The sequence below is a fragment of the Prionailurus bengalensis genome, chromosome C1 (genome assembly GCF_016509475.1).
Source record: "Prionailurus bengalensis isolate Pbe53 chromosome C1, Fcat_Pben_1.1_paternal_pri, whole genome shotgun sequence".
Taxonomy (NCBI): Eukaryota; Metazoa; Chordata; class Mammalia; order Carnivora; family Felidae; genus Prionailurus; species Prionailurus bengalensis.
The window spans coordinates 132,276,768-132,304,302 of record NC_057345.1 but is presented as its reverse complement, the minus strand read 5'-3'; the positions used below and the strand labels follow the sequence as shown (position 1 = coordinate 132,304,302).

Sequence of the window (27,535 nt, the reverse complement as noted above, 5' to 3'; positions counted from 1 at the left end):
AGCCAAAGTCAAACATTTAACCAACTGAGCCACCCAGGTGCCCCCAACACATATATATTTAATTTAAATATATATAAATGATAACAGTATACCCCAAAAGATAACAATATAATGTTACCATGTTGTCTAAATATCATTAGTCAATTGTATGCATTTTGATTCATATTTGAGCAATTATTGTTAGCAATTATTAAGTAGTGGAATATAGCAGAGATAGTAAATTAGCCTTAGTGTTAAAAACAACAGTAGCATTTTTTTTATGTGACCACATTCTATCAACCAACACTCACATGCATTCCATTGATCCACTCATTCCCTTATTGCATTTATCTGAGTTCCTATTTAAATGTCTGCAGACAGGGTAGGGAGTAGAGCTATTTCTCAGGGTTTAGCACAGGGCCTGACACATTTATAATATTAGCAGTGTATTTTTAAAATCGCTTTTGGATTTTTGTGTTTATGAATCTGATATAATGAGTTTACTTTTTAAATTGTGTGGTAAACACTCCAGGCATAGATGTGGGAAGAGTTTACATCATAGTGAAGCAATTAACTACCAGCTATGTTTTCAATCTAATATGCTTTCTCCTTTTTGTATTTATATAGCATAATTAGTCCATCATCATTTTCTTCATCATCTGCTGATCGTTTCCCTTGTAAAGTGTTCAGCAGGGACACTTTGCTCCAACAATGATTTATGCTCTTAGAAACAAGAAAATTTTATTGTCACTGGAGTTACTTTGTCATCTGTATCAAAGGTTTGAAAATATCTGACAAGTCTTAGCACCTATGCTATCTTTATCAGCAATAAATGTAATGTATGCGGCATGTACACCTGCTAAGTAACTGATGTGCAAAATAAATTATTTCATATCTTTTCATTATTAAGAAGTAGCTAACAATCGAATAGATATAAAAGCACTAAATAACTTGATCAGCCAGATTACAGTTTTCGTAGAGAGACAAGCTGTGTCTGCCTTATTTGAATTTCTAGTACTTTCACACTGAATTTATATCAGAAGATTATTTGTATAGCATGTCAGTTATACTAATTGTATTCTAAAAATTCTCCTCAGATGCTTACACCCACATTTATATAACTTTTGAACTTATCACCAAGGGTTTATGATAATATACTCAGCAGAGAAATTGGAGTCTGGAAGCCTTTCTGCTCTGCCACTAACTCTGTGGCTTTGAAACTCACTTTTATTTTCTAAACTTAGTTTTTTTTCCATTTTGTGCAGGATAGCTTCCAAAGTTCTTTTGAGTTTTGAAGCTGTATGCTTTTCTTCCTTTAGTATCGAAGGAAATGACTTATCTATATAATGCCCCTATTTTTTATTTTCATTATAGAATCCAGATCAGTTTTCCAAAACATCCTGTGAAGGCTTCTTTGTTGTTGATTTGGCATGTTTAAATGAGACTTATGGAAAACCTGGTTAATTTTTCATGCATGGGGTTCCCTATCTACTTTAGATCTGGAGACATAGGCAATATCAGAAAAAGTTAATGTGAGAAAAACATTTTGGAAATACGGGAGGAAATTTCAAATTCAAATTTTCTTTCCAAATGGGTTATCTTCCAGGTATGATCATTTTGCTCTTCTTTTTAACAAAAAAGCTAACTATCATGCCAACATCTAAACATTGGTCTTTTACTTTATCCAGAAAAGATCAAAGTTAAGAAACGGCAAGAGAATGCAATCCCTCAGGACCTTGTCTCATAACTTAATTATGGTTTTCTCAAGAGAAAGTTTCATTTTGAGACATCCAGTGGCAAAAGATTCTGAGGCATACAGATGAGAGTTAAAAAAAGACTTGCTATCCCATTCTTGATGACATTTGTATATGTATAAATAATTCATGATTATTATTCAGAAGTTGTTTTGCTGGCATTTCATGCTAGAAACATACATATTTTCATATGCACTGAAAATTTTTTTTTTCCAAAAACTCACTCAGTTCCTCTCCTCCCCTATTAAAACAGAGTAATTAGCAATGTTAGCAAAGTCTCTATAGAACAAGTGTTGTGTGGAATTACTGGGTGAATGCTTTGAAGTACTTTATGACTTTATAACTTGTTATCACCTTAGATCAGCAACATCCAACCCTGCCTATAGAAAAGTGTGTCAAAGTCTGTGATGTCATTTCTGTGTAGCACATGATGAACACACTTGTGTTTAATTAGCATAAAGTCAAGTTAGAATATTAAAGGATAAATATATTCTGTTCAGACACCTCCAAATACATAAATTCAAAGTTTCTACTGCTGTTTCTTTTAAACATCTAAGTGTGTGTTTAAAAAATGCTCTCTGATTTTTAATGAAAATCATTTTGATTGTTATTTTCCATTATTAAATAAATTGAGCACTGATTAATTAACTTATTAATTTCACTACAATTTCTTTTCCCTAAGAAGAAAACTGCTCGTGTGTAAACAGGAGGGTGAAATGGCTTCAGTATGGAAGAACGATAAGAGAAAAAGAGTTCTCTTTTATCTCTAAGTGAAGTATACATTGTTAGCCATGTGCCTTGGACAAGTAACTTGACTTCCCAGGCCTTTATTGTCCATCTCTGTAATATGTGAACACTTGTTATTTCTTCAGTAGTAAGGGAGACAATGATATGGCCTAGTATTAAATAGTACAGGCCGTGGTATTAGATTGTCTAGGTTCAAGTTCAGTACTGGCTCTTCTTCCTACAGGGTGATTTGGAGACAGTTCCTTATCCTCTCAGTGCCTCAACTTACTCATTGGCAAAAGGGTCCTATAGTAGCACCTGCCTTACACAGTTGTTAGAATTAATCGTTGAGTTAATTCAAGTACTTAGCATTAATTTCATTTAGTGCCTAACAACAAATAAGCAACCGGTAGCTGGTAATAATTATTATTGTTATATATAGTAATATTAATGCAGTTGTTTTTAAGATTAAGGGATAATATACGTGAATATAATGCAAAGATGAAAAGAGAAAGTGCTATTGTCATCCTCACTAAACAATGGGGTGTTGAGAAATGAAGGGATCCTTCTGTTACATGGCTTTTTCTCATTCCACTGAATAGTATTTTGTCTTATTCATAGCCTGAAGTTCACATTTTAGTATATAAAGTCTCAGAGCAGAACAAAATGCTGACACATATTTACACTTTCCATAGTTCTCCCAGTGGTCTCAGGAGGGATCTCTACATAGAAATATAAGAGCCTTCATGACGCCAAGCATTCTTGGTATTACCCTTTAGCTAGAAACTGAGTGATTGTGTATAGCAGTAATCAAATGTGGGCCAAATTATTCACAATATTTATGCAGAAGATAGGCTTCATACGGATATTCTTTAAGTTTCTGTTATTCTTCCTTTCTCCTTCCTTCCTTTCTCCTATTATTGCGTGTGAGGCAGTTGTAAATACAGTTAATGAGTAGAGAAAACAAAAAGGGGTCTTTCATCATGCCAGATACCAGTTCTATTTAAAGAACACAAAGTAAACAAGAGATGATCTGTAGCAGTCATATCAATTCCTGGAATCCTACGTCATTGTGCAGATGAAACATAGTCTATATAGGAGTTAAGCCAAGCAGTAAGTCATACTATTTGGCTTATATCCTATGTGGACTATGGTGAAGCATAATTAAATCAATAACTGGCAAATTACTTAAAATGGCAGGTAAATGCTGCAGGACATGAGCAAACATTTGCATAAACAAAAAGGCAGTTTTCAGTTATTTTTTAATGTTTATTTTTGAGAGAGAGAGAGAGAGAGAGAGGCAGTGGGGGAGGGGGACCGAGGATCCAATGTAGGCTCTGTGCTGACAGCAGCAAGCCCAATGTGGAGCTTGAACTCACGAACCATGAGATCATGACCTGAGCCAAAGTTGGGCACATAGCTGACTGAGTCACCCAGGTGCCCCAAAAGGCAGTTTTTAAAAAGTGGAGTTCCTTGTGTCCTTCCAACTCTTACCCACCCAGTCATGTCCAATAATATTCCCATGTATTCTTCTTGTTTTATGAACTCTTAGACTCTCTGGGGACAAAATTGAAGAATTAGAAATTTGTTAGAATACAATATAAAAGTCAAGAGTCAAAACCTAGACTTACTACTCAATTAATAAATAGCCCCATAGGTACAGAGTCACAAAATGTCTTAAAGTAAAAACATAAAATGACTTAGAGTTCCAACAACTGGAAAAGATTTGTTATTGTGTAATATGTAGATTCTTATGTCTTATTTTACTTTGATGTTGTATTTTTACTAAACAGTAAGCTATCTTTTGTCTTTTTATCAATTTGTTTCTGTAATGCCACTTTCTATTCATGATTTTAAAATAAATTTGAAAAATCATCATACTGTGTACCATAGATGCTTCATGAAACACTTTTTCGAAACTATTTATTGGCTTCCTATACAATTGCTTGGCTAACCTCCTTTTTCTTAATGCTACCTCATGCTATATGTCATATAAATTTAGAATGTAGTTGCATATAATCGAATAAGCCTGTGCTATTTTTCTGTCTCCAGAGCCTCAGACCTGCACATTGAAAGATTTTCTCTGTGCCAATGGGGACTGTGTTTCTTCGAGGTTCTGGTGTGATGGAGATTTTGACTGTGCAGATGGCTCCGATGAGGTAGGCAACTTTGTAAAACCAAACAAAAAAGAAAGTTTTTTAGAGTCACATTTATAATTATTATTATTCAATCCAGTGAGTCTGTCATGGATATCTCTGAAATACTCTTTTACTCCTGACACAGTGAGATAAGTAGTATTATATCTAAGCTCTGTGCCGCACACACACAGCACGGGGAATAGTTCTTGTGCTACTGTTGACAGTTAACTTTATAGTCTGTTTTACCTCAAGTGGTGAATAGCTGGGTTGGGAATAGGATGTTTGGAAACCCTATTCCCTATAGCTGATGCCCTTGCCATCTGTGAATTTGTTCATAAATTTGCTGCAGTATTTATAGTCAGGACTAATATTTTTATGCATTTTAAACAGTCTCTTCTCCCCCGTCTCTTTCTTCAATAGATACAGTCTTATAGATTCCGATGTGGGTCATCAATTTTCATGAAACCACAGGTTCAGCTTTGTTTAGATGATGAATCACAATCCATTTATAATAAGGTCTGTGTACACACAGCTTAAGTGAAAAAAGTGTAAAATATCTCTGGATAATTCTGTAAACTTAAGATTGTGTTAACACTTGTAATACTTCACACAATTCATTATTTATGCATCTATGTATTTGTGTTTCAGCTGTTAATTACTCCATGGAGCTTTAAAAGTAATACATGATACATGATTATATATATATTTTTTTCAATCAAATCTAAAATGAACTCTAATCCTTTACTCTCTAGTATCACAGAAAAGTCCAGCAAGAGTCACTTCATGGTTTTCTGTTAATGATTTTCCATGTTAATATCAGGAACACAACACTGGTGACACCAAGCCTAGTCATAAATAAATGAAAAATTAGTTTTCTTGTCCTCAGTGACCAGCATGCCTCCTTCCAGGGTACAATGACTCCCTAGAGCTCTGCTCTTCTGGTTGACACACATAAGCACCTACCCCTCATGAAGGTCCTTCCAATAACTATAGGTTTGCCTAGAGAGATTCTCTGCTGCTGTAGAGGTTTCTGTGTTTCAGGTCAAACATTATCATCCACCAATTTCCTACATCTTTGGGAGACACTGTAGGTCTCTACTATTTACAGAACCCATACAGACTACAAACTAGTTCTTTCCCAGTCTGCGGGTATTCGTATTAAGATTTGACAATTCTCCATTTTCACACTATCTTGGAAAAGTCCCCAGTCACATTCAGGAGCCTAGATTTTGGAAACAAATGTATTTAACTTCTCACCCAAAGGCCAGAAAACCTAAACCTTGAGGTTGCAAAGGTCTCTTAGGAGAAGTTGAAACATAGCATGGGGCTAGTCACAAACAAGTCCAAACAAAATTCTTTGTTCAGTCTTTTTTAATTCATAGGAGAGCTATATTCTTACTGCCCAACTACATTTTTACTTAGTATCAATTTATTCAAAAATTATCCTAATGTTTCCCAGTCAAATACTTTTCACATAAACTCATCCATACCATGTAATAGTTTTTTTTTCTTTAAAACCTGTTTCACCACCCCTGTGTAATCTGTGAAACATCAAGAGGTGGAGATATACTGTTTAAGGCTTATAATTGCATCTTCCATGTTACTCACTAGACATCCAAGGTATATATACAGAATCAAACACTTATTTTCCAAAATCTTATTCAAGTGAAAGTAAATGTCCTTATTAACACCATTTATCTCATGCCCTAAGTTCATGGATGTAGTTCTTTGATGGCTGGATAGACCTCCATTACAGACATTTTCATGGTAATGCCCCTAGGGAACCAAAATAACTTTCTTAAAGGTGGTCTTTCACTTCTCTAAAGAAGACATCCGGATGGCCAACAGGCACATGAAAAGATGCTCAACGTCGCTCCTTATCAGGGAAATACAAATCAAAACCACACTCAGATATCACCTCACGCCAGTCAGAGTGGCCAAAATGAACAAATCAGGAGACTATAGATGTGGAGAGGATGTGGAGAAACGGGAACCCTCTTGCACTGTTGGTGGGAATGCAAATGGGTGCAGCCACTCTGGAAAGCAGTGTGGAGGTTCCTCAGAAAATTAAAAATAGACCTACCCTATGACCCAGCAATAGCACTGCTAGGAATTTACCCAAGGGATACGGGAGTACTGATGCATAGGGGCACTTGTACCCCAATGTTTATAGCAGCACTCTCAACAATAGCCAAATTATGGAAAGAGCCTAAATGTCCATCAACTGATGAATGGATAAAGAAATTGTGGTTTATATACACAATGGAGTACTACATGCCAATGAGAAAGAACGAAATATGGCCCTTTGTAGCAACGTGGATGGAACTGGAGAGTGTGCTGCTAAGTGAAATAAGCCATACAGAGAAAGACAGATACCATATGTTTTCACTCTTATGTGGATCCTGAGAAACTTAACAGAAACCCATGGAGGAGGGGAAGGAAAAAAAAAAGAGGTTAGAGTGGGAGAGAGTCAAAGCATAAGAGACTCTTAAAAACTGAGAACAAACTGAGGGTTGATGGGGGGTGGGAGGGAGGGGAGGGTGAGTGATGGGTATTGAGGAGGGCACCTTTTGGGATGATCACTGGGTGTTGTATGGAAACCAATTTGACAATAAATTTCATATATTGAAAAAAAAAGGTGGTCTTTATAAGTAATGAAGTGTCTAACACTATAGGCAGTTGATTCCTCTTTTCTTTCTAAAGGTGAGAATTACAGGTTGAATTGACTAACAAACAAAGGAACAAACAAATGGCTAGACAACCAAATTACATACAGGGTACTCTCAACTTAGGAATAAAAAATAAAATTGTGAGGATTAGTTTTTGTAAGGATGTTAACTGATAATATAATTAGCTTGTTCATTACGGCCAAAACAATAATAATAATAATAATAATAATAATAATAATAAATAATAGCACTCGGAATAATAAACACTCGGAATAGCATAATTGTGTATCACATCAGTGGCATACAGAGATTGAGTGATTAATTCCCAGAGAAGAAATATTTAAAGTGACTTTAAAATATAGTATTTGGACTCTACATCCAGTATAATGCCTTGTAAGGACAAAAAGAAATGCAAAGGAATCTTAAACTGTGTTCATATGCTTGTTATTAATAATGTTGGTTTTGCTAATTTGAAACTCGTATACCCTGAGTAGGGTAGATCAAATGCTTAGTTATTTTCATATTATTAGCACTTAAAAGTTTGAAGTAAAAGAAAGGAGATACAAATGTAGGAACAAAAAATGTAAATAAAATTATGTAATATTAAATTCAAAAATATCAGTAGGAGATTTTTATTTATCTTTCTCTTTCTAAGAATATATAATTCTTAGCTCTGCCACTTAAAAATTCTAAAACCAGTGACATCTCAGCATTATAGACTATCCTTAACATTCATACAGTGGCCTCTAAATACCATTTTCCTATTAAAGGAAACAAAACTCCTTTGAGAAATGTCCACTTATAGGTCTGAGAAGGAAATTGACAAAATGAGTCACTACTATCTTGTTAAGCCAAAATAAGACTATTAGTATGGTGTCCCGAATACATAGGAGATAATTGAAGGGGTTTCTACTAATGAAAGAGACAGCTTGGACATAGAAAGAAAAATGACTTTAATGGATTGAAATATAATAAGTGTATAAAAATACATGTGTGTATAATAATACTTTTAAAAAACAAAAAGCTCATTAGTGACTTTAGATGTTCCGAAGGTATCCTTCTTAGGATTCAATCAGCCCAATTTGGAATGTGGGACATTCAGTAGAACAAATGACCTAGTATCTGTCTGCAAGTAGTAAATAGCATTAGAAAAACAAACAAACAAACAAATACACACACACACACACACACACACACACACACACCTAGGAGAATGGGAAATAGTTATTCATTTAAAGAAACTCAAACCAAATTCAAAATTATAGACTTCTTTTAGATCCTTATTTTACCAAACAATATTTTAAAAATGAGAAAATTTTAGGTATTGATAGGAAATAACTTTAGAGTAAGTCTAAGTTATTAGACTTTAGACTAATAACTTTAGGGATTTGGGCAAATTTTGTGATATTGCGAATGTTTTGATACTATTGTTGTTATGTTAAACAGTCCAGACTATAAATAAGTGTAATGGAGGATGTATGCAACATGAATAGTGAAGTGTTCGTCATTGTTAAACAAGCATGATGGGCACGTAGGTTCATTATTCTGTTCTTTCTTTATGCTTTTGAGTCTAAAATAATAATTAAGTAACCCACAAATACAGACACACACACACATACTCATCAACTGTACTGTAATTTATCCTTGATTGAAATCTTCTGATAATTGAAAAAATATCTACAAGTAATGTTTTCTGTATTGCTGCCAATACAGATACACCAGTGCCATTGTTTATTGAGCTGTTTTACTTAAATTACTTTATTGCTGGATAACCTTTGATTAATTTCTACAAATATACTGAGCAGTTGTTATAATCATGGGGCAGTATTAGATATTTGGTTCACAGACACACACGGTGCCCATCATACAGACAAACATGACCCTTATTCTACTGGAACTGAGTTATGTGAAATTTTAATTTATATTCCTTGTTTTCTGCATATGCTACATCATTCATTAATTCATTCATTACATTGGCAGTTTTTATTGAATGCTTATTATGTCCCAGTTATAATACTGAACATGGTGGTAAGGTGGTGAACAAAACATATGAAATCCCTTTCTCATGACCAGTGCATGGACTGTTTCTCCGTCTTTTACAGCATTTACTATTACAGGATTTATACTGCAGATGCACTGCATTTCTAATTATCCTTACACAGGAAAAGCCTTTTCTTAGATAATTCCATTTCTTTTTTTTTTTTTAATTTTTTTTTCAACGTTTATTTATTTTTGGGACAGAGAGAGACAGAGCATGAACGGGGGAGGAGCAGAGAGAGAGGGAGGCACAGAATCGGAAACAGGCTCCAGGCTCTGAGCCATCAGACCAGAGCCCGACGCGGGGCTCGAACTCACAGACTGCGAGATCGTGACCTGGCTGAAGTCGGACGCCTAACCGACTGCACCACCCAGGCGCCCCGATAATTCCATTTCTGTTTAAACTTCCTCTATAAATCCTTTCATAAAAACCTTGAGAATCCGTATGATTAAAATTACACTTATTTATTTTGACAGTCAATGCATTTTATTGCAATTGTTGGTTTAGGGGATGGTATTTCCTGTTAGTTTATGAGTTTAAAAAATACATGGAATAAATCTTAGTTTCCTTTGGATTCTTATTTAAGAAACTCTGGTACCTGGTAACCCCTCAATACTTGAGAAAAGGGAAGAAGAAAGGCAGTAAGAAGAAAATGAATTATATAGTGGGCAGTCTAATTAAAGTACCATTGGCAAAGAGAAAATTACAGGAACTTAGAATGTAAACTCCCTTTCTTTACATGGGGATGACACTGCGAAGAAGCAGGGAGTAGCAGATCCACATGGTTCGCTTAGTGAGAGTTTCATAAGCTGTGACTGTTACATCTTTTGTCGAAGCAACAGGCAAGTATCTTTTGGCAAGAATAGAAATTACTTACAGAAAAACCTCATCCCAGCAAGACGTTTCATTGGAGCATCCCATATCAACAGGACTGGTCAGACCCAAGGAAGTTTAATTTCTACTGGCTCCCTTTTATTGATCTCATATAAAGAATCGAAAGGTTTCCCAAAGGTATAGCTACTGTCTTGTTTGACTTCCAAATAAAATCTATATGCAAACTAGCAGATGTGACAATTGTGACAGTTCCTGTCACAGTTCTTTAGCAACAAATGTTGGAAGAGAGAAAGATTATGAACAGCAACTAGTTTGTGAAAGGACGGAGGAAGAGGCGTGAAAAGAAGGATAAAGGAAGGACACTGCAGGAAGTTTTTGCCAACACAAAACAGATTTGCCTTCATTCTTCTTTGTTTCACTTTCATCCTGCTACCCCATTCCCAATGAACTGGATGTACTTGTTAGAGATAATTTTTAACCCTTTATTTCCTCCACGATCTTTATTGTCACCTATAATTATTAAAATTACATGACCTCCTGTCTATTGGAAAATGATCTCCTCGGAGTAATTGATGTGATGGAACCATAGGATCTATGTTCTTTTCTCATTTCTCTGTAAGTCATCATAAGACTTACAGAGACAAATGAAAATAGAAAATTGTTATAGTTTTGTTATATAGCCGTGGGCTTAAATGACCATCTGAGCTTCTTATTTGTGGCAGTGTAAAAATTTAATGTTAACTGTGTTGTGTGGTTTTTGACAGAGAAATTGTGAAACAAGTTGTTCCAAAGATCAGTTCCAGTGTTCCAATGGCCAGTGTATATCAGCAAAGTGGAAATGTGATGGCCATGAAGACTGTAAATATGGAGAAGATGAGAAAAACTGTGAGCCAGGTAAAATGATTGAGGTGGTGGTTAATGTAGCTGATATTTTAACTTGGTATAAAACCATTTTAAGCAGTAATTAGGAGAAAACAATGGCAAATGCACACACATACTGACTATGTTTTAGATATAAGATTTTAGATATGCTTATAGGTGAATTAAATAGTGTACCCTTTATATGTTTTGAATGTGTTTTAGCGTAGGATAATTACTATGTTTGGGATCCAAGCATTACTCCCAAATTTGATTTTCTGGTTTCTCCGTCTTTCCACCCCATTTGGAATTGTTCCTCCAAGATGGAAAAGTGATATATGTTGAAACTGTAAGTGCAATAAAAGTCAGGTTTTCAGTTACGGACATTAAGGTTATGGAAAAAAAATGCAGTAGTTTCAGCATGAAACCAGCTGAGAAAAAGCATAAGTATATTATTTCTATTTACATTTTGGTCCAAAATAAAAATAAAATTAGGAAGCAAGACCAGAGTACGGGGAAAAAAACACCCAATTTATTGTGCGTTTTTATCCCCTAAATATAGCCTTAGAAATATGGCCATTAAAACTTAATTTTTTTATACTTAGGTATTTTAATAGCATCATCTTACCAAAAAAACAATTACTGGGAGAAAATCATGCTATGATCTATGTACAACCACAAAAGCATTACTTTGAGAGCCTAGGTGACAGTAGCAGATACAGGACACACATGTTGCTGCCTGTGGTCGATATTGCTAATTGATCTTTTTTCTTACTGAATATAGACCTATCTTCAGACTCCATATGAATACAGATCTCTAGGCAAACAGTGCCAATTAAAAGGAATTAAAACTCTAAGAAAAAGCTTCTGAGCATCCTTGGAGTAAGCAAAGCCATTATATAAGTACATTTGGCTACCAGAGATTTGAAGGCAAGCCTAGCTAACTCAAACCCAGAGACTAAGGCAGCAATCATAATTACTATGTCAATTAATTAGATTAGGTACTGATAGTAGTTTAAATATCCACATGCTATTTTTATTTTCTATGTCATAAAAGAATACTTCAGATTCTATAGACTCAGTTAATTATGCATATATTCATGTTTAAGACCCCAAAACAAAAATACTTCTCAGAACTTATGCAAATATGACATTTATGTCAACACAGGCAGCTAGATATCATGGGGTCTATGAGACCATGCCAAGATTTCTACTTTTAGCTTTATATAATGCATATAGAAATTAACATTCCCAAGGGTCACTAAGTCTCACTACAGTTTTAAAAACAACTTGAAGCCTTTGTTTTTAAATAATTTAATTTAAAATTATGAAAACTTCATTTAACTGTTCAAAATTAAAGAGAAGGAGGATAGAGAGGGTTTTTTTTTCTTCCTTTCTGTCTTTAGTGAGTTAAAAACTTACTGAACAGCCTATTACATCATTGAGATATATTTTATGAAATGCAATAATATTATGAAACACATTTTAAATAAGTGTTTAATATCAGATATTAAGTACAGTTTAAATATAAACTATTTTCATTACTGTCTATGAATTTTTTATATGTTTATATATGTTTTTATCTATCAAAGCAATCATTCATTTTAGTGAATTTAAATCTTAACTTTATAATTATATTCAGATTCTCCTACGTGCTCATCAAGTGAATATATATGTGCCAGCCGAGGATGTATTTCAGCATCTTTGAAATGTAATGGAGAATATGATTGTGCTGATGGTTCAGATGAGGTAAAATCTATCATTTGATTAAAATCTCTGAATTACATGAATTAGGTTCGGGAAAGCAAATGTAATAAAAATAGAGTAAAGAGAGAATCTTGATTCTTAGCTGTCTAAAATCTTAGGACAAGTACATTGAATATAGTAATTGCAGCAAATACCCGAATCTGCGTGCTGTTCATATACTAAATCTTATTGTCATTTGTAGGGGTTATATTCATTAAGTCAAAATAAAAGAAAGCCCACAGTGTAATAAATCTCCGGTATTGTCAGCTGCATGTTTGTTTTTCCTGTGACTATATCATTATCATTAATGAAAACTGCAGTGCCTATTTGTATTTGAACAGATGGACTGTGTGACTGAGTGTAAGGAAGATCAGTTTCGATGCAGAAATAAAGCCCACTGTATTCCAATTAGATGGCTTTGTGATGGCATTCATGACTGTGTGGATGGCAGTGATGAACAGAACTGTGACAAAGGTAAGGGGTGTGTGTGTGTGTGTGTGTGTGTGTGTGTGTGTGTAAATAAGAGAGTGGCGGTTAAAATACTGTGTCAAGTCAATAGTGTGCTAGAGGCAAAAAATAGGATCATTAAATGATTCTCTTTACCCATTCTTATTTAATTACATAATATCCTGTTCTGGATAAGCAAAATCTGGATAATTTCCAGATAGAGTGCAGTGTTAGTTTTCATATGACAAAGGTAACCAAAGTGCAGGTTTTTATTGCATCCTATTACAAGCATGGCTTTGGACTAGATGCTGGGTCAGGGATAGGGGCAGAAGGATGCAGGGAACATAACCGCTTGTAGCCATTACTACAGAAGTATTTTTGGTGTGCATTTCTCTTCCATGTTGCCTGCCTTACTATGAAAGAATAATAACATATGGCATACCATATTACACATACACATACTGATACACAGCTGCAGGTCGTGCCCCAAATTTCCCTTTTGTCATATGGTTAAGAAAATGACCTACATTTTTTGTCAGTTTGGAAGACAACTTTTAATTTTGCAGTACATTATTTTTAGCTATGTTAAAATATTTCCTGACAGATAACAACTTTTTAATTGTAATTCACCACATAAAAGCACCAATTATTCCTACTTTAGAGTCAATGAAGGGAAAGCAAAAAAAAAAAAAAAAACAATTATGGGGCAAACCTTAAAATGATCACAAATTCCACAATTCTTATTATTTTAATAATGTTAAATACATTGTTTAAATGCAAAATTTTTTTTAACCTGCTTACAAAAGTCTCTCAAGGAGTGCACCTGGATGGCTCTGTTGGTTAAGCATCCGACTCCTGATTGGGCTCAGGTCATGATCTCACAGTTCACAAGATGGAGCCCCGCATCAGGCTCTGCACTGACAGTGCAAAACAGACTGCTTGCTTGGGATTCTCCCTCTCACTCTTTTCTCCTCCCCTGCTCACACTCTTGCATGCTCTCTCTTTCTCTCAAAATAAATACATTAATGTTAAAAAAAATTAAAGTCTCTTGATGTACTTTACATTATGGAATATTTGGAGTATCATCAACAGAAATGATACTAGATACTGATGTAGGCTGCAAGGCATTTGAACATGTGCTCAGGGTTTATACAGTTTAAATGTACTTTTGCAACAACATGAATGAGCTAGATAGTATAATGCTAAGCAAAATAAGTCAGGGAAAGACAAATACCATATGACTTTATTCATATTTAGAATTCAAGAAATAGAACAAATGAACAAAAGGGGGAGAAAAAGAGAGACAATCAAACCAAGAAACAGACTCTTAACTATAGAGAACAAACTGATAATTACCAGAGGGGAGTGGGGGGGGGGCAGGGGGGTCAAGTAGGTGATAGGGATTAAGGAGGGCACTTGTAAGGAACACTGGGTATTGTATGTAAGTGTTAAATCATTACATTGTACACATGAAACTAATGTAACACTGAATGTTAACTAACTGGAATTTAAATAAAAGCTTTTTTAAAAAATAAAATAATAGAATTTTACTTCTATAAATATCTAGTCATTTGAAGAAAAAAATGCCCTCCATTTCCTTTAATATTAGATCAAACCTTTATGATTTGCTAAGATCTCCATCTCAAATCTGACAAAGTAATATTCAGGAGAAGAAATCCTAGTTCTCATTTGGAATCTGCAGTGCATTATATAGGGCCATAAAAGGTTAGACTTCCTTAATAGCTGTTTCTACTTTTGGTTAAGTTCTCACATTCACATTCCAATTTAGAGACATCAAACATTGTAGACATTCTGGCACCAAAAGGTCTTAAATACAGTCATATTCTAAGACTCCAGGACAATTAAGTTACTCATCATTTTCCATTTTCTAGCTATTAAGCTCCATTCCCTTAATTTCAGTCTCTATCACCAGTCTGGCTGTTTCTCTCATTGCTTCCTGCCCTGCCTGGGCATATATACTACCATGGAAGTCAACTCCAATACATTCTGCTCACTGCTGCCAGGTTCATCTTATTGAAGTGTAACTCTGACTATGTAAATATTTACTTGAAGCTCCTTCCTGGTTACTTACAAATATGGCAGTCAGTGTTACAAGAGAATGATCCTGTTTTATCTTCCTACTCTTATACTCTATTATTTCTCTTTATGTATCATATATCCTAGACAAATCAAAGAATAAATCTAGCAACATCTTCCATGCTTTTCAACGTCTTGCCGGATTCCTCTACTATTTCTGCCATCTCAATACCTTTGCCAATAAGAATTATATCTCTCCTTTTAAGTCCATTCAGTTGTTACTGTCTTCAACCAAATCTCAGTCTCTTCTGGAGTTTCCCTAGCATCCCTTTGATTACATATTTGTTATTATATTCTTCTTTCTAATATAATTACTTCTGTATTAGTTGACTGTTTCCCATGTTGGAATGTGAGTTTCTTAATGTAAAAAATTAGGTATGCAAACAGAATGAGGAAATAGATTCCAGGTAGTGGGATCATTATGCACAAAGTCTCATAGGTGAGAGAAAGTTTAAGTGTTTAGGAACTATAAGTAATTGAAGATTCATGCTATAGAATTTAGTTCCAATTTTAAGCATAATGAGAAGTTTTCCAAAGCTTTTAAGGAGTCTTCAAAATTTTTTTTTTCAAAAGGAGATGATGGTAGAATTTGCACTATGTATTAGACACAGAGAATTACTGAAATGAGAATCAAGAGATCTAATTCCTTGTCTTACCTGTAGGAAAGTTTCTGTGCTCATTTATTATACTAACAAATCCAATCACAGTGAAATGTGTCCAAGACCTGTAAGAATATCTGGAAAATAAGTGAATGTGCGTGTGTGTGTGTGTGTGTGTGTGTGAGGGCAATCCTGTCAGGATTTATCTTTTTTTTTAATATTAAAATTTCATTAGAAATGTTTGTTTGAACAAAGAATTCAAGGTTAAAAAACAAACCTTACAGTTAAAAAAAAAAGCAGTATAGAATTTGAAATCTGACTTGCCTTTTAGATTTAAAATGACCCTACTAAAAGTTTAAGCCTACTAATTAAAAAAGAGTTGGGGACCTTTAATTCAATCATTTAGAAATGTGTCAAAGCTCTCCTTCCCTCCACACTAATGTTTCTAACTTTTCTTGGGTTTCTTTGCTGCTAGATAAATTCCAGTGAATTATCTTGATGGTTAAAATATTTGATCCTGTATGGATGTACCTTAAAGCATGATCAAGTTCAGATTTCTAGTATTTTATTTCCAGGAAGTGGTTTAGGTATTGGATAGATGTACTTCAAGGCACTGAGGAAATGAAATGCCAAAATAAATCTCTCTGCTATTAAATCAGCCTTCCATTCATCCCAAAACCTGACACATGAACTAAGTGTTGGGGGCTGGAAGGCAAGATGCAGGACAAACATGAAACATTTTCCAAGTGAATCCATTTTACTGGTTTACTTTAAAAAGACGAACCCCCAAATACTGTGGAATTAAAAGCAACGTTCGTATTTTTAAAGATAAAACACAGAAACTTGGTGGGTTTTGTTTTTTGTTTTGTTTTGTTTTGTTTTGTTTTTTGGGTTTTTTTTGGCTTGAGCTCCCAAACTTTGTTTTCCTTAGCAATTTTAGTGGACAAGATTGAGAATTATTCTTTTTAGTTATCATCAGCTCAAAAATGTGTTAACTATTTATGAAAATTATAAAATATTTTCATATGTTAAACCTTCCCTCCACCCAAATTAAAATGGGAACTCTAGATGTTTATTTTCTGTGATGATGTGCCTGGTCAGATTTCTGTGAACCTGCCAAAAGCTTATATATATATATATTTATATTTATATTTATATTTTCTAATAACCTCCTGTTGTGCTGAATAAGAACATGACTAAAGACTAGGAAACCGGAATTTTGACACAGCTAATCTCTTTAAATTATACCTCTTTTTTTGCTTATATTTGCCCCATGCCATTTCAAAATAAGCATTTTATGTTAGACTCAGGGTGTCATGGTAGCCCCATGATGCATTTTTTAATGCAAATTCTTCATGGTATAATAGCAAGGCTTTACTAAGTTATTACAAAACCTTTGCCTTACTATTACAACTGTGATTTCATTTATATTTCTGTTCTTCTTCATAAAAATAGTAATATGCCCAACACTTTTATGGAGAAAATTATATTATCTAATATGATACCTTTGGGAAATCATTTTTTTTTCTTTTTAACAAGACTGATGTGCTACAAATAGAATTTTCTAAAGAATCAGAGGATGTCAAGAGTTCACAAATTTTGTTTGAATATAATCCATTGTAAAATGGAACATGCAATGAGATTTAGTCTTGAGAATCTTTATTCTGAACAAATATAACTTTCACATTCTATGAATTTTGATATTGAATTAAGCACTTTATATCGGTATTCATATTTTAAGTTTCTTCAGTATTAAACACCGTACATGTTATCTTCTTATTGTTTCAGATAGTTGTTAAATATATTTTCTTGCATGGGTTTTGATACTTGAAATTACTGTTAGAATTAGGGCATTTTAGATTTGAGTATTGCAGAAGTTGAAAGAAAGGGGCACCCCAGTGTCAGATACTATGTTGTTAGTCTCACATGGTGATACTCACCATCATGGACTTACCATGGACTTATGGTTTTCCCTATTATACAGTTTGTTAGTCTTCAGAGATGCCAATGTAGGTTGTACCAGTTCTTAAACATTTTTGCAGGAAACTCTTAGAACTGTTCAGATTGACATCACTACAAAGTCTTGATCTCAGCTTCAACTATTACTTAAGATTCTAAGCAATCATCCTATATTTCTCTAATCATCTGTATACCATTAACCATATAAAGTTTTTATTTATTTTTTTAATAAAAATATTTAAAAATTGTGTGCACACACAGGGGTAGGAAAGGGGCAGAGAGAGGCAGAGAGAATCTGATGGCACAGAGCCTGATGCAGGGCTCGATCTCAGAAATTATGAGAGCATGACCTGAGCTGAAATCAAGAGTCAGACTTTTAACCAACTGAGCCACTCAGGCACACCAAACATACGAAGTTTTTAACAAGTTGAATTTCCTCCTCACCTTTACTTCACAGAAATAATAAAAATTTTGAGCTTTATTCAATATCTATTCACCAAATTAACAAATCTACCTGTAGCTGTGCCTAGCCTAGCCTTATCCCTCTTCCTTCCTCTTGAAATGGGAGACCTGTTACACCTCTAGTTTAAGGTAGATACTTTAGATCTCAAATCCTTCACACTTCCTGGATTCTCAAGGACTTTGTTATATCAATTACCTTTTCTCTCTTCTGTATCCTCAAGCTTACTCTGTCTACTGAATTATTTTCAGAAGCACTTAAGTATCAGATATCAGTTTTACTCCACAGAAGCTACTAGGCTCTTAATCACCTAGCCTTCTCCTCTCCTCCTTCCCTTCAAGGGCAAACTCCTAGAAAGGGATGGATGGTTACGGTACCTACTACTTCTTCGTCTAATATTAACCAACCACAAACATTTCATTAAATTCACCACCACTTCATTGGACCTCCTCTCTTAGCATTATATACATGTGCTAACTACTACCTTCTTGTTGTGACACTTTTTAGGTATTTCTCCAACCACTCTGGCTAACTAGCCTCAGCCTCTTTTGCAGATACCCCTTTATCCAATCTTTAAATGCTGATCTCTGTTTTGTTCTAAATTCCAAATAACAACTACATTCTGATCATCCCTAGTTGTATATTTACAGCTTAAAACCTATCCTATATTTCAACACATTTATCCACTATCCTACTAAATATCACTATATGCTTGTCCTACTAGTACTTTACATGAATTGTGTCATTATTTCTAGTAAGCTTGCTCTTCCTGCTGTATTCCTTTATTTATGTTTTTTTTGAACAACACCGACAGTCACCAAATGCCCCAGATAAGCCAAAAATTGAGTGCTGTGTTTGACTACTCACTCTCCTCACCACCCTCATCTATTTAGCCATCAGAGCCTGAGGATTCTACTTCCCGAAGCACTTTCAACAGTTCAACAGAAGCTAATTCGAAATCGAGTTCTGTACTTCCGCAACACCTCTTCAAACTGGTCTTTTTCCTCCAGCCTTGGCTTTACTCTCACTACCTTCATTTCCAAGTTCTCCACACTGTAGCTACTGTTATTACACTAAAATCCAAATCTTGTTCTGTCATTTGTTAAGTTAAATATTTGCTACTGTAAGTTAATTATTAAAGATGTGTATGCGAGTCAAAACTCAACAAGATGAGCTGTTTGACCTTCACAGACCCAGTCTTATTATTCCCTCCAAAATTGTTACTATTTTGGTTCCTTTGTATGTGATAAATATACTTAATTTTGAGTGAGTATATCCTTGCATTCTTCATGCTTTCTGTTGAATTGTGAAAAAAGAAAAAATGCAAACATTTACAAAATACACAAAGAAGTCACTACACTATTGCACAGTTTTTACCAGGAGGACTGTAATATTTCACCACATCACCAACTTCTGTTATAAACTTAATTATTTTTCTGTGACTTCAAAACATTTTATTGGTTATTCTCTCTTTTAGCAATTCAGTTTGTCAGTTTCCAGATACAGCTGAATTATCTAAAAATTTTAAAAGTGTCTTTTCTTTCCAAAACAACACAATTTTTATAATGAAAACTAATACTATTTAAAACCTAAGTTTCTCTACAGTAACATAAAAATTATGTGAAATATAAGATAATTTATACTTAAGAAAACTTCCTTCTACCATCTTATCAGTATTTTCTAAAGGAACTATGATATGCCTTGGTAACATCAGATTGTTTTGAAAAGTCAACTAAACATGAGTAAATAAAAAAAATCTTGGATACTGCTTGTTCCTAGTACTATACAGGAAAAAAGTGTAAGGAAATGAGAAACTAGATACTATGCTAAGAATTACAGGAATATGTGTCCTGCTGACTGGCATTAATCATGCTACATTTCTGTGTCTTTTTTTCTGTTTTGTTTCAAAATAAAGGAGGAAATATATGTAGAGCAGATGAGTTTCTCTGCAATAATTCCCTTTGCAAACTACATTTCTGGGTGTGTGATGGAGAAGACGACTGTGGAGACAACTCAGACGAAGCCCCTGATATGTGTGGTATGGCATTTCACATGGGTCTAGATTTTACTCTCATCTCTGAATCGAATGCACTGGCATGAATCAATGAAGTGGTGAGGCGAACCACAAAGTCTGCCATCCTGTGATTAGGTCGAGAAAGTAAAACCACAGATACAGCTTTTGTTCAGGCAATAAGAGATTACCCTGTCCAACAGCTGATGAATTTACAGAGAACCCTCTTAAATCTGAACTTGCACATGTCAACACTACTCAAAGATAGGTATGGTCTGAACTGTATAAGTTTCATATGAAGACTTCGGCTTTGTACCAAAGTGGTCCTTTAGGCTAAATCATTTTTTTTTTTTGGACAGATAACCACATGGAAAAAATGTGAATAATAAAATCATGTAGTTCCACAAGCTACCCACTACTGAGACCAAGGTTGTTCAGAGAAGGAAGATCTATATGAAGATAATATGTGTATATATTAATATATTTAATATGTAAATATATCATTATATTTTAATATTTAAATATATTAAAATATATATTATTTATACATATATATTCTATGTTATAAATATAAATATATTAATAGATTTTTATATATATTTAGATGTAGGCAGGGAACTGAAATTAGGAGTTATTTAATATTTTAATCTGAAAATCCTAAAAAAGTTATTGTTTCTTCAAATTCAAGTTACTCTTAACTGATAATTGTCAAGAGCGTACAACTATCAACGTCCAATTTTCTTATATGTAGCAGAAATTTTTAGCCCTTATTATTATTATTTGTCTCTAATATCAGCAAATATATTTTACCACTAATTTAAAGAAAAATACTACTACTTTGGATACAATTAAATAGCACATCAGGTGAATTAAAGAAAACATAGACTGAGTGAGTATACATACTCAAATTCTTTGTTCTGTTTGGTGCACCAGGTTAAACCAATATTTTTGAATAGATGATGACATTGAATACTGACATTACAATTGAATAAAAATTGCAAAACAAGAAGACAGCTTTATTTTTAAAGGGATTTAAAACATAAAAATGACAGTTTTTGGAGAGTGTTCTCTGCAGGCACAACTGATGAGAGACATAACTAAGTTTCAATTTTTGTGTTACATAATCTTACAAAATGGATTCTAGAGAATCACTAGAGATTATATTGTGTCTGAATTATAATATATGGAAAATACGAACCTATCTACCAGTTTCGAGCCAGAACCTATTATTTTTATAAGTTATGTATATATATATAATTATATATGTGTATATATTTATGTAATTATTTTTCTATTGTCTATTCCACTTCCGCACACAACTAGTGAGTAGAATAGCAAATGGTCGCTAACTAATTAACCATGTGAGGCTCCAGAGTCAGAGCCCCAGGACTACTTTCAGGGCCAGGAAGTGAGTCTCAGTGACAGCTGCTGGAAAACTTAAACTGCATCCAGCTTGATAATGTGCATGTTTTTACATTCCCCTCGGTCATCAGTATAAACATTGAGTCAATCTGTTATGTACCAGCGACTGTGCTAAGTAATTGAGATTATTAAAAAAAAAAAAAATGAACAGCACATGGTTCTCTCTGACAAGATCTTAATCTGACTGTACAAATCGTAATTTTCATACATTGTATTTCAAGAAATGGTGGAATTAAGTAAAAGGTATAAGTAATATGGAGAGGAATAAGATGAAGTCTGCATAAAGAGGAATTCAGAAAGCTACAGTTTTGAAGGATCCAAACTAAAATACACTGTAGACATTATGAACAGCGTGAAGAAAAGTGTCATTCATTCACTTAATAAATATTTGTTAAGTTAGAGACTATTAATATTTTTAGTAATATAATGATGAGAGAAACAGACATGGACCCTGACTTCACAGAACTGAGAATCTAGTAGAATAGGGATTCAAATGATCTAAAAAAAATATATGGCTACAAATGATGATACATGCATTGACAAAAAAGTAGAGTAAGTTATAAAAGAATAGACCCAGAGGGATTTTATTCAATCTTGGGTTATGGAAAATAACATTTGAGTTACAGTCTGAGAGATAAATCATTGCCAAGTAGGTGAAAGGGATGGGGTGGAGGGAAGGTGGATGACACAATGTTGTAGACAAAGGAAACAAGATGTAGACAGACCCTGAAGCAAAGCAATCCATAGCTTACTGGAGGAACTGAAAGATCCATGTACTTGGAGCGTGCAGAACAGGTAGATATTGGTTTCAGATGAAACTGAAGAGACAGAAGAGTCTAGAACCTTGTAAATCTCTATAAGGATTTTTAGGTTTAGCCTAAAAACAATTAAGAATACTAAAACGTTTTAAGCAGAACAGTTCTATAGTCCTATTTATATTTTACAAATACTGGATAGAAAGGTGCAAGTTTAAGTAAGATAACTGCTATACTCTAGGCAGGCCATGCTGTTAGCTTGGATTAAGATAATGATAGCACATGATGCCAAATATACCACAGATCTGAAGGTGGTTTGAAAAACAAAATAAATTGGATTAAATAATAGAGTAGATATATGGGGCAAGGGAGAGGAAGTTACTAAGTATAATGTATAAGGTGTTTTTGTTTGCACCGTTGAATACATGGGGAACATAGGAAGAGGAACAGTATTGTAAGTAAAGATTAAAAGCCTGGTTTGAGAGACATTTGAGGAGACATTCAAGTATAGATTTCAAGTAGGCCCTAGATATTTGGTTCTGAAGTTTAAAAAGCTGGTCTAGAGTTATAAATTTGAGAGTCAGAATGGATACTATGGAATTCTATGGGATAAAAAAGAGTCAGAATAGAATGGGAACAATGAATATTAAGGAATACCATGGTGTGAAAAAGAGAAAAAGGCCAGATAATCCAGATTATTTGTACTAAAGTGAGTTTCTAAGTAAGTTCTTAGAACAGTGTTAAAAGTATAATAAGTTACCAGTAAATATTTGTCAAAGAGCATGGGATCAACTGTCAATAGAGAGGGAAGTAAAGACAAAAACATTGGAGAATAGGAAAAGGTAGATAAATCAATGAGCTAAAGTTTTACCATAGACAGAAAAAGGATATTAATGAGACTGGTTGAACTAGAAAGTTGGGAAAGTAAGAGGTGGTGGGCAGAACTTACAGCATTCAAATTAGTGGCTTTGTAAATGAAGCAATTGGAGGAAACAGTATATCCAGGTGCACTTATGTGGATCAGTTAGTGTTCTTACCTGCAAGCAACAGGAAATGTCAGTGACTGAATTAAGAAGAGAAATTTCTTGAGATCTTCCAATCTTCACAACCTTCTAAGGCAGTGGGTGGCTTAGGTGAATTAGAGTAAGAGGTCATTGGGTATGAAAAACTCAAGGCTCTAAGAGGTACAGCTATTGGTCGGTTTGTTCATGTGGATATTGATGTCATCTAGGATGTGGAAATGAGTTTGGATGGAGAGCAATGACTATGAAGGGTGGTGCTACAGTCTTTGGTAAATTGGGGAGGGGGTGATGTTTACAATAAAGGTTGATGAGAAAATGGCAATAAGAAAGATGTATAATCAAGTGCATAATAGTTTTTGTTTTTATTTTTTTAAATAGAGGTGATGATGTAACAAATTTCTGAAAGCTAAATTAGGAACTTAAGGGTGTATTTAAACATGAGATAATATGAGGTTTGAGTAATTTAAGAGGCATTCCTAAAAGACCTAAAGGGGAAGAACTATGTTTGGAGTGGGAACCAGATTTCAATTAAACCAAGGAGGTCAAGAAAGAAGGAGTATGGCATATTTAAGGAGCTAATAAAGTAATGTTGCTGGAATTTTAAGAGCTACAAGGGATGAGTCTGTAGGAGTGACAGGGACAAAGTAATGATCAGTCTATTATGCCATGTAAAGTATCTTAAATATTATTCTGTAAGTGCTGGATAACTGTGGAAGAGATGATCAAATTAATGTGTCAGGTGGATTCTTCTGGTATCTTTTGGAAGATCTTACACTGGGCAGTGAAATGAAGACATTTAGGATTCTACTTCAGTTTTCTCTGTAAGAGATAATGAAGAGCCAAGGTATTGTAACTGGTATGCATGGAAAGAAGGCAAGTTTGGGGACTGTATCAGCAGGACTGTTGACTAATAAGAGTTGAAGGTCAATAAGTAGAATGCTTTAGAATAATCCCAGACTGTGGCTATGATGTACTACTAACTGAACTATGGAAATAACACATAGTTTATGCTCAGGGAGAAGGAAGTAATGGGAAGGTGATAAAGAATGGGGTTTTGACTTACTGAATTTGAAATTCTTGAGGGGATATCCTATAATCAATTATGAGATACTAGAATTAGATAGTGAATTGAAAGTTTGAAGGCTATTGTGTCAAGTAAATCCATGAGAATGAGAAGATCAGCAGAGAATTCAAGAGTGAGAAGATCAGAAAACCAATGAAAGAGCCCTGGAGTATTCCACATGTAAAGATAAAGAGTCATTAGAGATGTTTCCTACTCCAAGGGTGGAAGTCTTCAGTTCGATAATGATGGATAGGACAGGATAAAATTCTCCAGCTTTCACTGTTGTCTCTTTTACACACACACACACACACACACACACACACACACACACACAGAGAGATACATGTATACAGACATATTAAAAATAAATAACAAAGATCATCTATGTGACTCAAATACATATTCACACATTTCTGTACAGAAACACAGAGTAAGAAACACAGTTATAGTATTGTTGGGACATTTTTTTCACTGTATGACCTATTTTCAAATTTGGGCCTGTAACATATGCTTGCTCAAGCTCTCTTCTGTGTGAAATTGCTCTTTCAAATAGCTAAGTGTCCTGCCATGTTGTATAAACCGCAGGCATAAATTAATTTGGTACACCAAGTGAAGTCAGCTAAGGTAAGGCATCTGGAAATGAGACCATGAAGTTTGGCTCTTTTTCTTTCTTTATGTCATTGCAGCTGTGTACTCTTTTCTGTAGTTAATATAAATAACTAGGATCATAGCTTCTATTATCACACATTTTCTAGTACCTGCATGTAGGCAATTTCCACAACAAAAGATATTCATAAAAACTAGATTATGGATTTCAAAAGAAAGAAACAACAAAAAAAGACCAAAACAAACAAACAAACAAAAGAATTGTAAGTCATGACCCAAAGGAACTGCTTTGTCTTTTTCTTTTTTTTTTTTTCAGCCAAGTTTCTTTGCCCACCCACAAGACCTCACAGATGTAGAAATAACAGAATATGCCTGCAGCCTGAGCAAATGTGCAATGGGATTGATGACTGTGGGGACAATTCCGATGAAGATCACTGTGGTGGTAAATCCATTTAATGTGAAATAATTGATTCAGTGACAGCTACAAGATAATATAATGGTTTGGGGGCTCAAAAAATTAAAACGAAGTATTTTCCATGTGGCATGTCTGAGGGTATTTTTTTTTCAGACACTTGCTTTTCTGACAAGGTATGAAAATAATCTGCTAACATTCATTTGAATAGTAGAGCTATGTGGCTTTATGCAAAGTCTCTGCTAGTCTGTAAATCTCTATTGGTTATACACACTTTATTCCAGAAAATACTGCAAGAGAGAAAAAACAGGGTGGTTTCAAAAGGTTCTCTGTTAAACAGCTCCTGGAGGGGAGAGTGCTAACAAAGATTGTATGTCTGTATACACAATCCTTTCTTCACAGTTGTGAAATTAACAAAACTCTTAAAACCAAAGGCTTTACTAATGTATGCAGCAAAATGATTTTGTGACAAACCCTGACTGGAACTGGTCTGAGGAAGTTTGTATTACTTTAAAAAGAAAGTCCCATTTAGGGTGAAATTCAAACATTTTCTTGTGGAAATACAGCGTTACTTATTACAGGGTGAATGAACTGTTATTTTTCTGAAAGTCCAGAATTTCAGAATCTTTTTATTTGGCCTATGAGCTTCAAATAAATGATCATGGAGCCATATTTTTCATAGTGTTTAGTAAGAACCTGTTAATTTACTCAATAAATTTGTTTGGGGGGCATCTGGGTGGCTCATTTGGTTAAGCACCTGACTTTGGCTCAGGTCATGATCTCACAGTTTCAGAGCCCTGCATCCAGCTCTGTGCTGACAGTGAGGAGCCTAGAGCCTGCTTTGGATTCTGTGTCTCCCTCTCTCTCTCTGCCCCTCATCTACTTGTGCTCTCTCTCTCTCTCTTTCTCTCTCAGAAATAATAAATTAATAAACTTAAAAATGATTTAAAACATGTGTTTTTATTCTTTGAAGCACTAATCATTTTTAATGACTTTATAGGTAAGCTTACATACAAAGCAAGACCATGTAAAAAAGATGAGTTTGCTTGCAATAATAAAAAATGTATCCCCATGGACCTCCAGTGTGATCAACTTGATGACTGTGGAGATGGTTCAGATGAACAAGGCTGCAGAATAAGTGAGTTTATTTTCTGTTAAAATGTAGCAACATTCAAGTTCAATTTCTACTTCAACATGACTAAAATTTTCTTTACTGGTGTAACAAAATACTGTTTTCAAAGGCTTACTTGATGCCTTTTTTTTTTGTAAGCCTTTGCCAAAGCAGCCTTAGAATGCCAGTTAAATTAATATCAGAAAACATGAGATGGACAAAGTTGATTTTAGAATGACTATCCTTGTTAGTACTGAACCTGAGATCTCAATATCCAATTACAGACTTTGATGTCAGCAAATAAATCTATATTCCTTAATATTTTATTTTATAAAGTATAAATTTAATATTTTTTTGCCTCTTACAATATTTGAGTGAAAGATGGTCAAGGTCTTAATAATTTATTCCATGTTTTAAAATTTTAATCCATTGCCAAGTTATTCTTAAAGAAGACATTATCATTTTATGTCTTAGAGTGTGATGATATTTGACTTATTAGACCTTGGTTATTTTTGTGTTTGATATTTGATATATGATTTTCCACATTAAGAAAAATAACCAAACTTATGAGTCTAAATTCAGATTTCTCATAAAAGTCATAAAATACTTCCTATTATGGGGTCTCATTTCTTCACATTATGCATCTGAATTATTCCTCACTCAGTGATGAAACAATACCCACCAGGATATGGTCACATATATCTCAACTGAGGTCTAAGTCTACTGGTGTACCTTAATTAATTATAAAATATTCAAGAATCAGTGGGATGAATAATGGTTACAATTCTCATAATTAAGTTCTCATATTTCAAAATTATTTGATATATGT

At 34.2% G+C, this 27,535-nt stretch overlaps 1 protein-coding gene across 1 annotated transcript in view; it reads left to right on the top strand.

Annotated features, from left to right (window-relative positions):
* LRP1B (LDL receptor related protein 1B) overlaps positions 1 to 27,535 on the top strand; it is a 1,901,338-nt gene that overhangs the window by 1,733,320 nt on the left and 140,483 nt on the right. Inside the window, exons 68-74 of the mRNA XM_043576625.1 lie at positions 4,512 to 4,618; positions 10,903 to 11,032; positions 12,639 to 12,745; positions 13,084 to 13,216; positions 20,220 to 20,342; positions 25,500 to 25,625; positions 26,596 to 26,733. Of these exons, the coding sequence (XP_043432560.1) occupies positions 4,512 to 4,618; positions 10,903 to 11,032; positions 12,639 to 12,745; positions 13,084 to 13,216; positions 20,220 to 20,342; positions 25,500 to 25,625; positions 26,596 to 26,733 (864 nt within the window). The remainder of the gene's footprint in view (positions 1 to 4,511; positions 4,619 to 10,902; positions 11,033 to 12,638; positions 12,746 to 13,083; positions 13,217 to 20,219; positions 20,343 to 25,499; positions 25,626 to 26,595; positions 26,734 to 27,535) is intronic.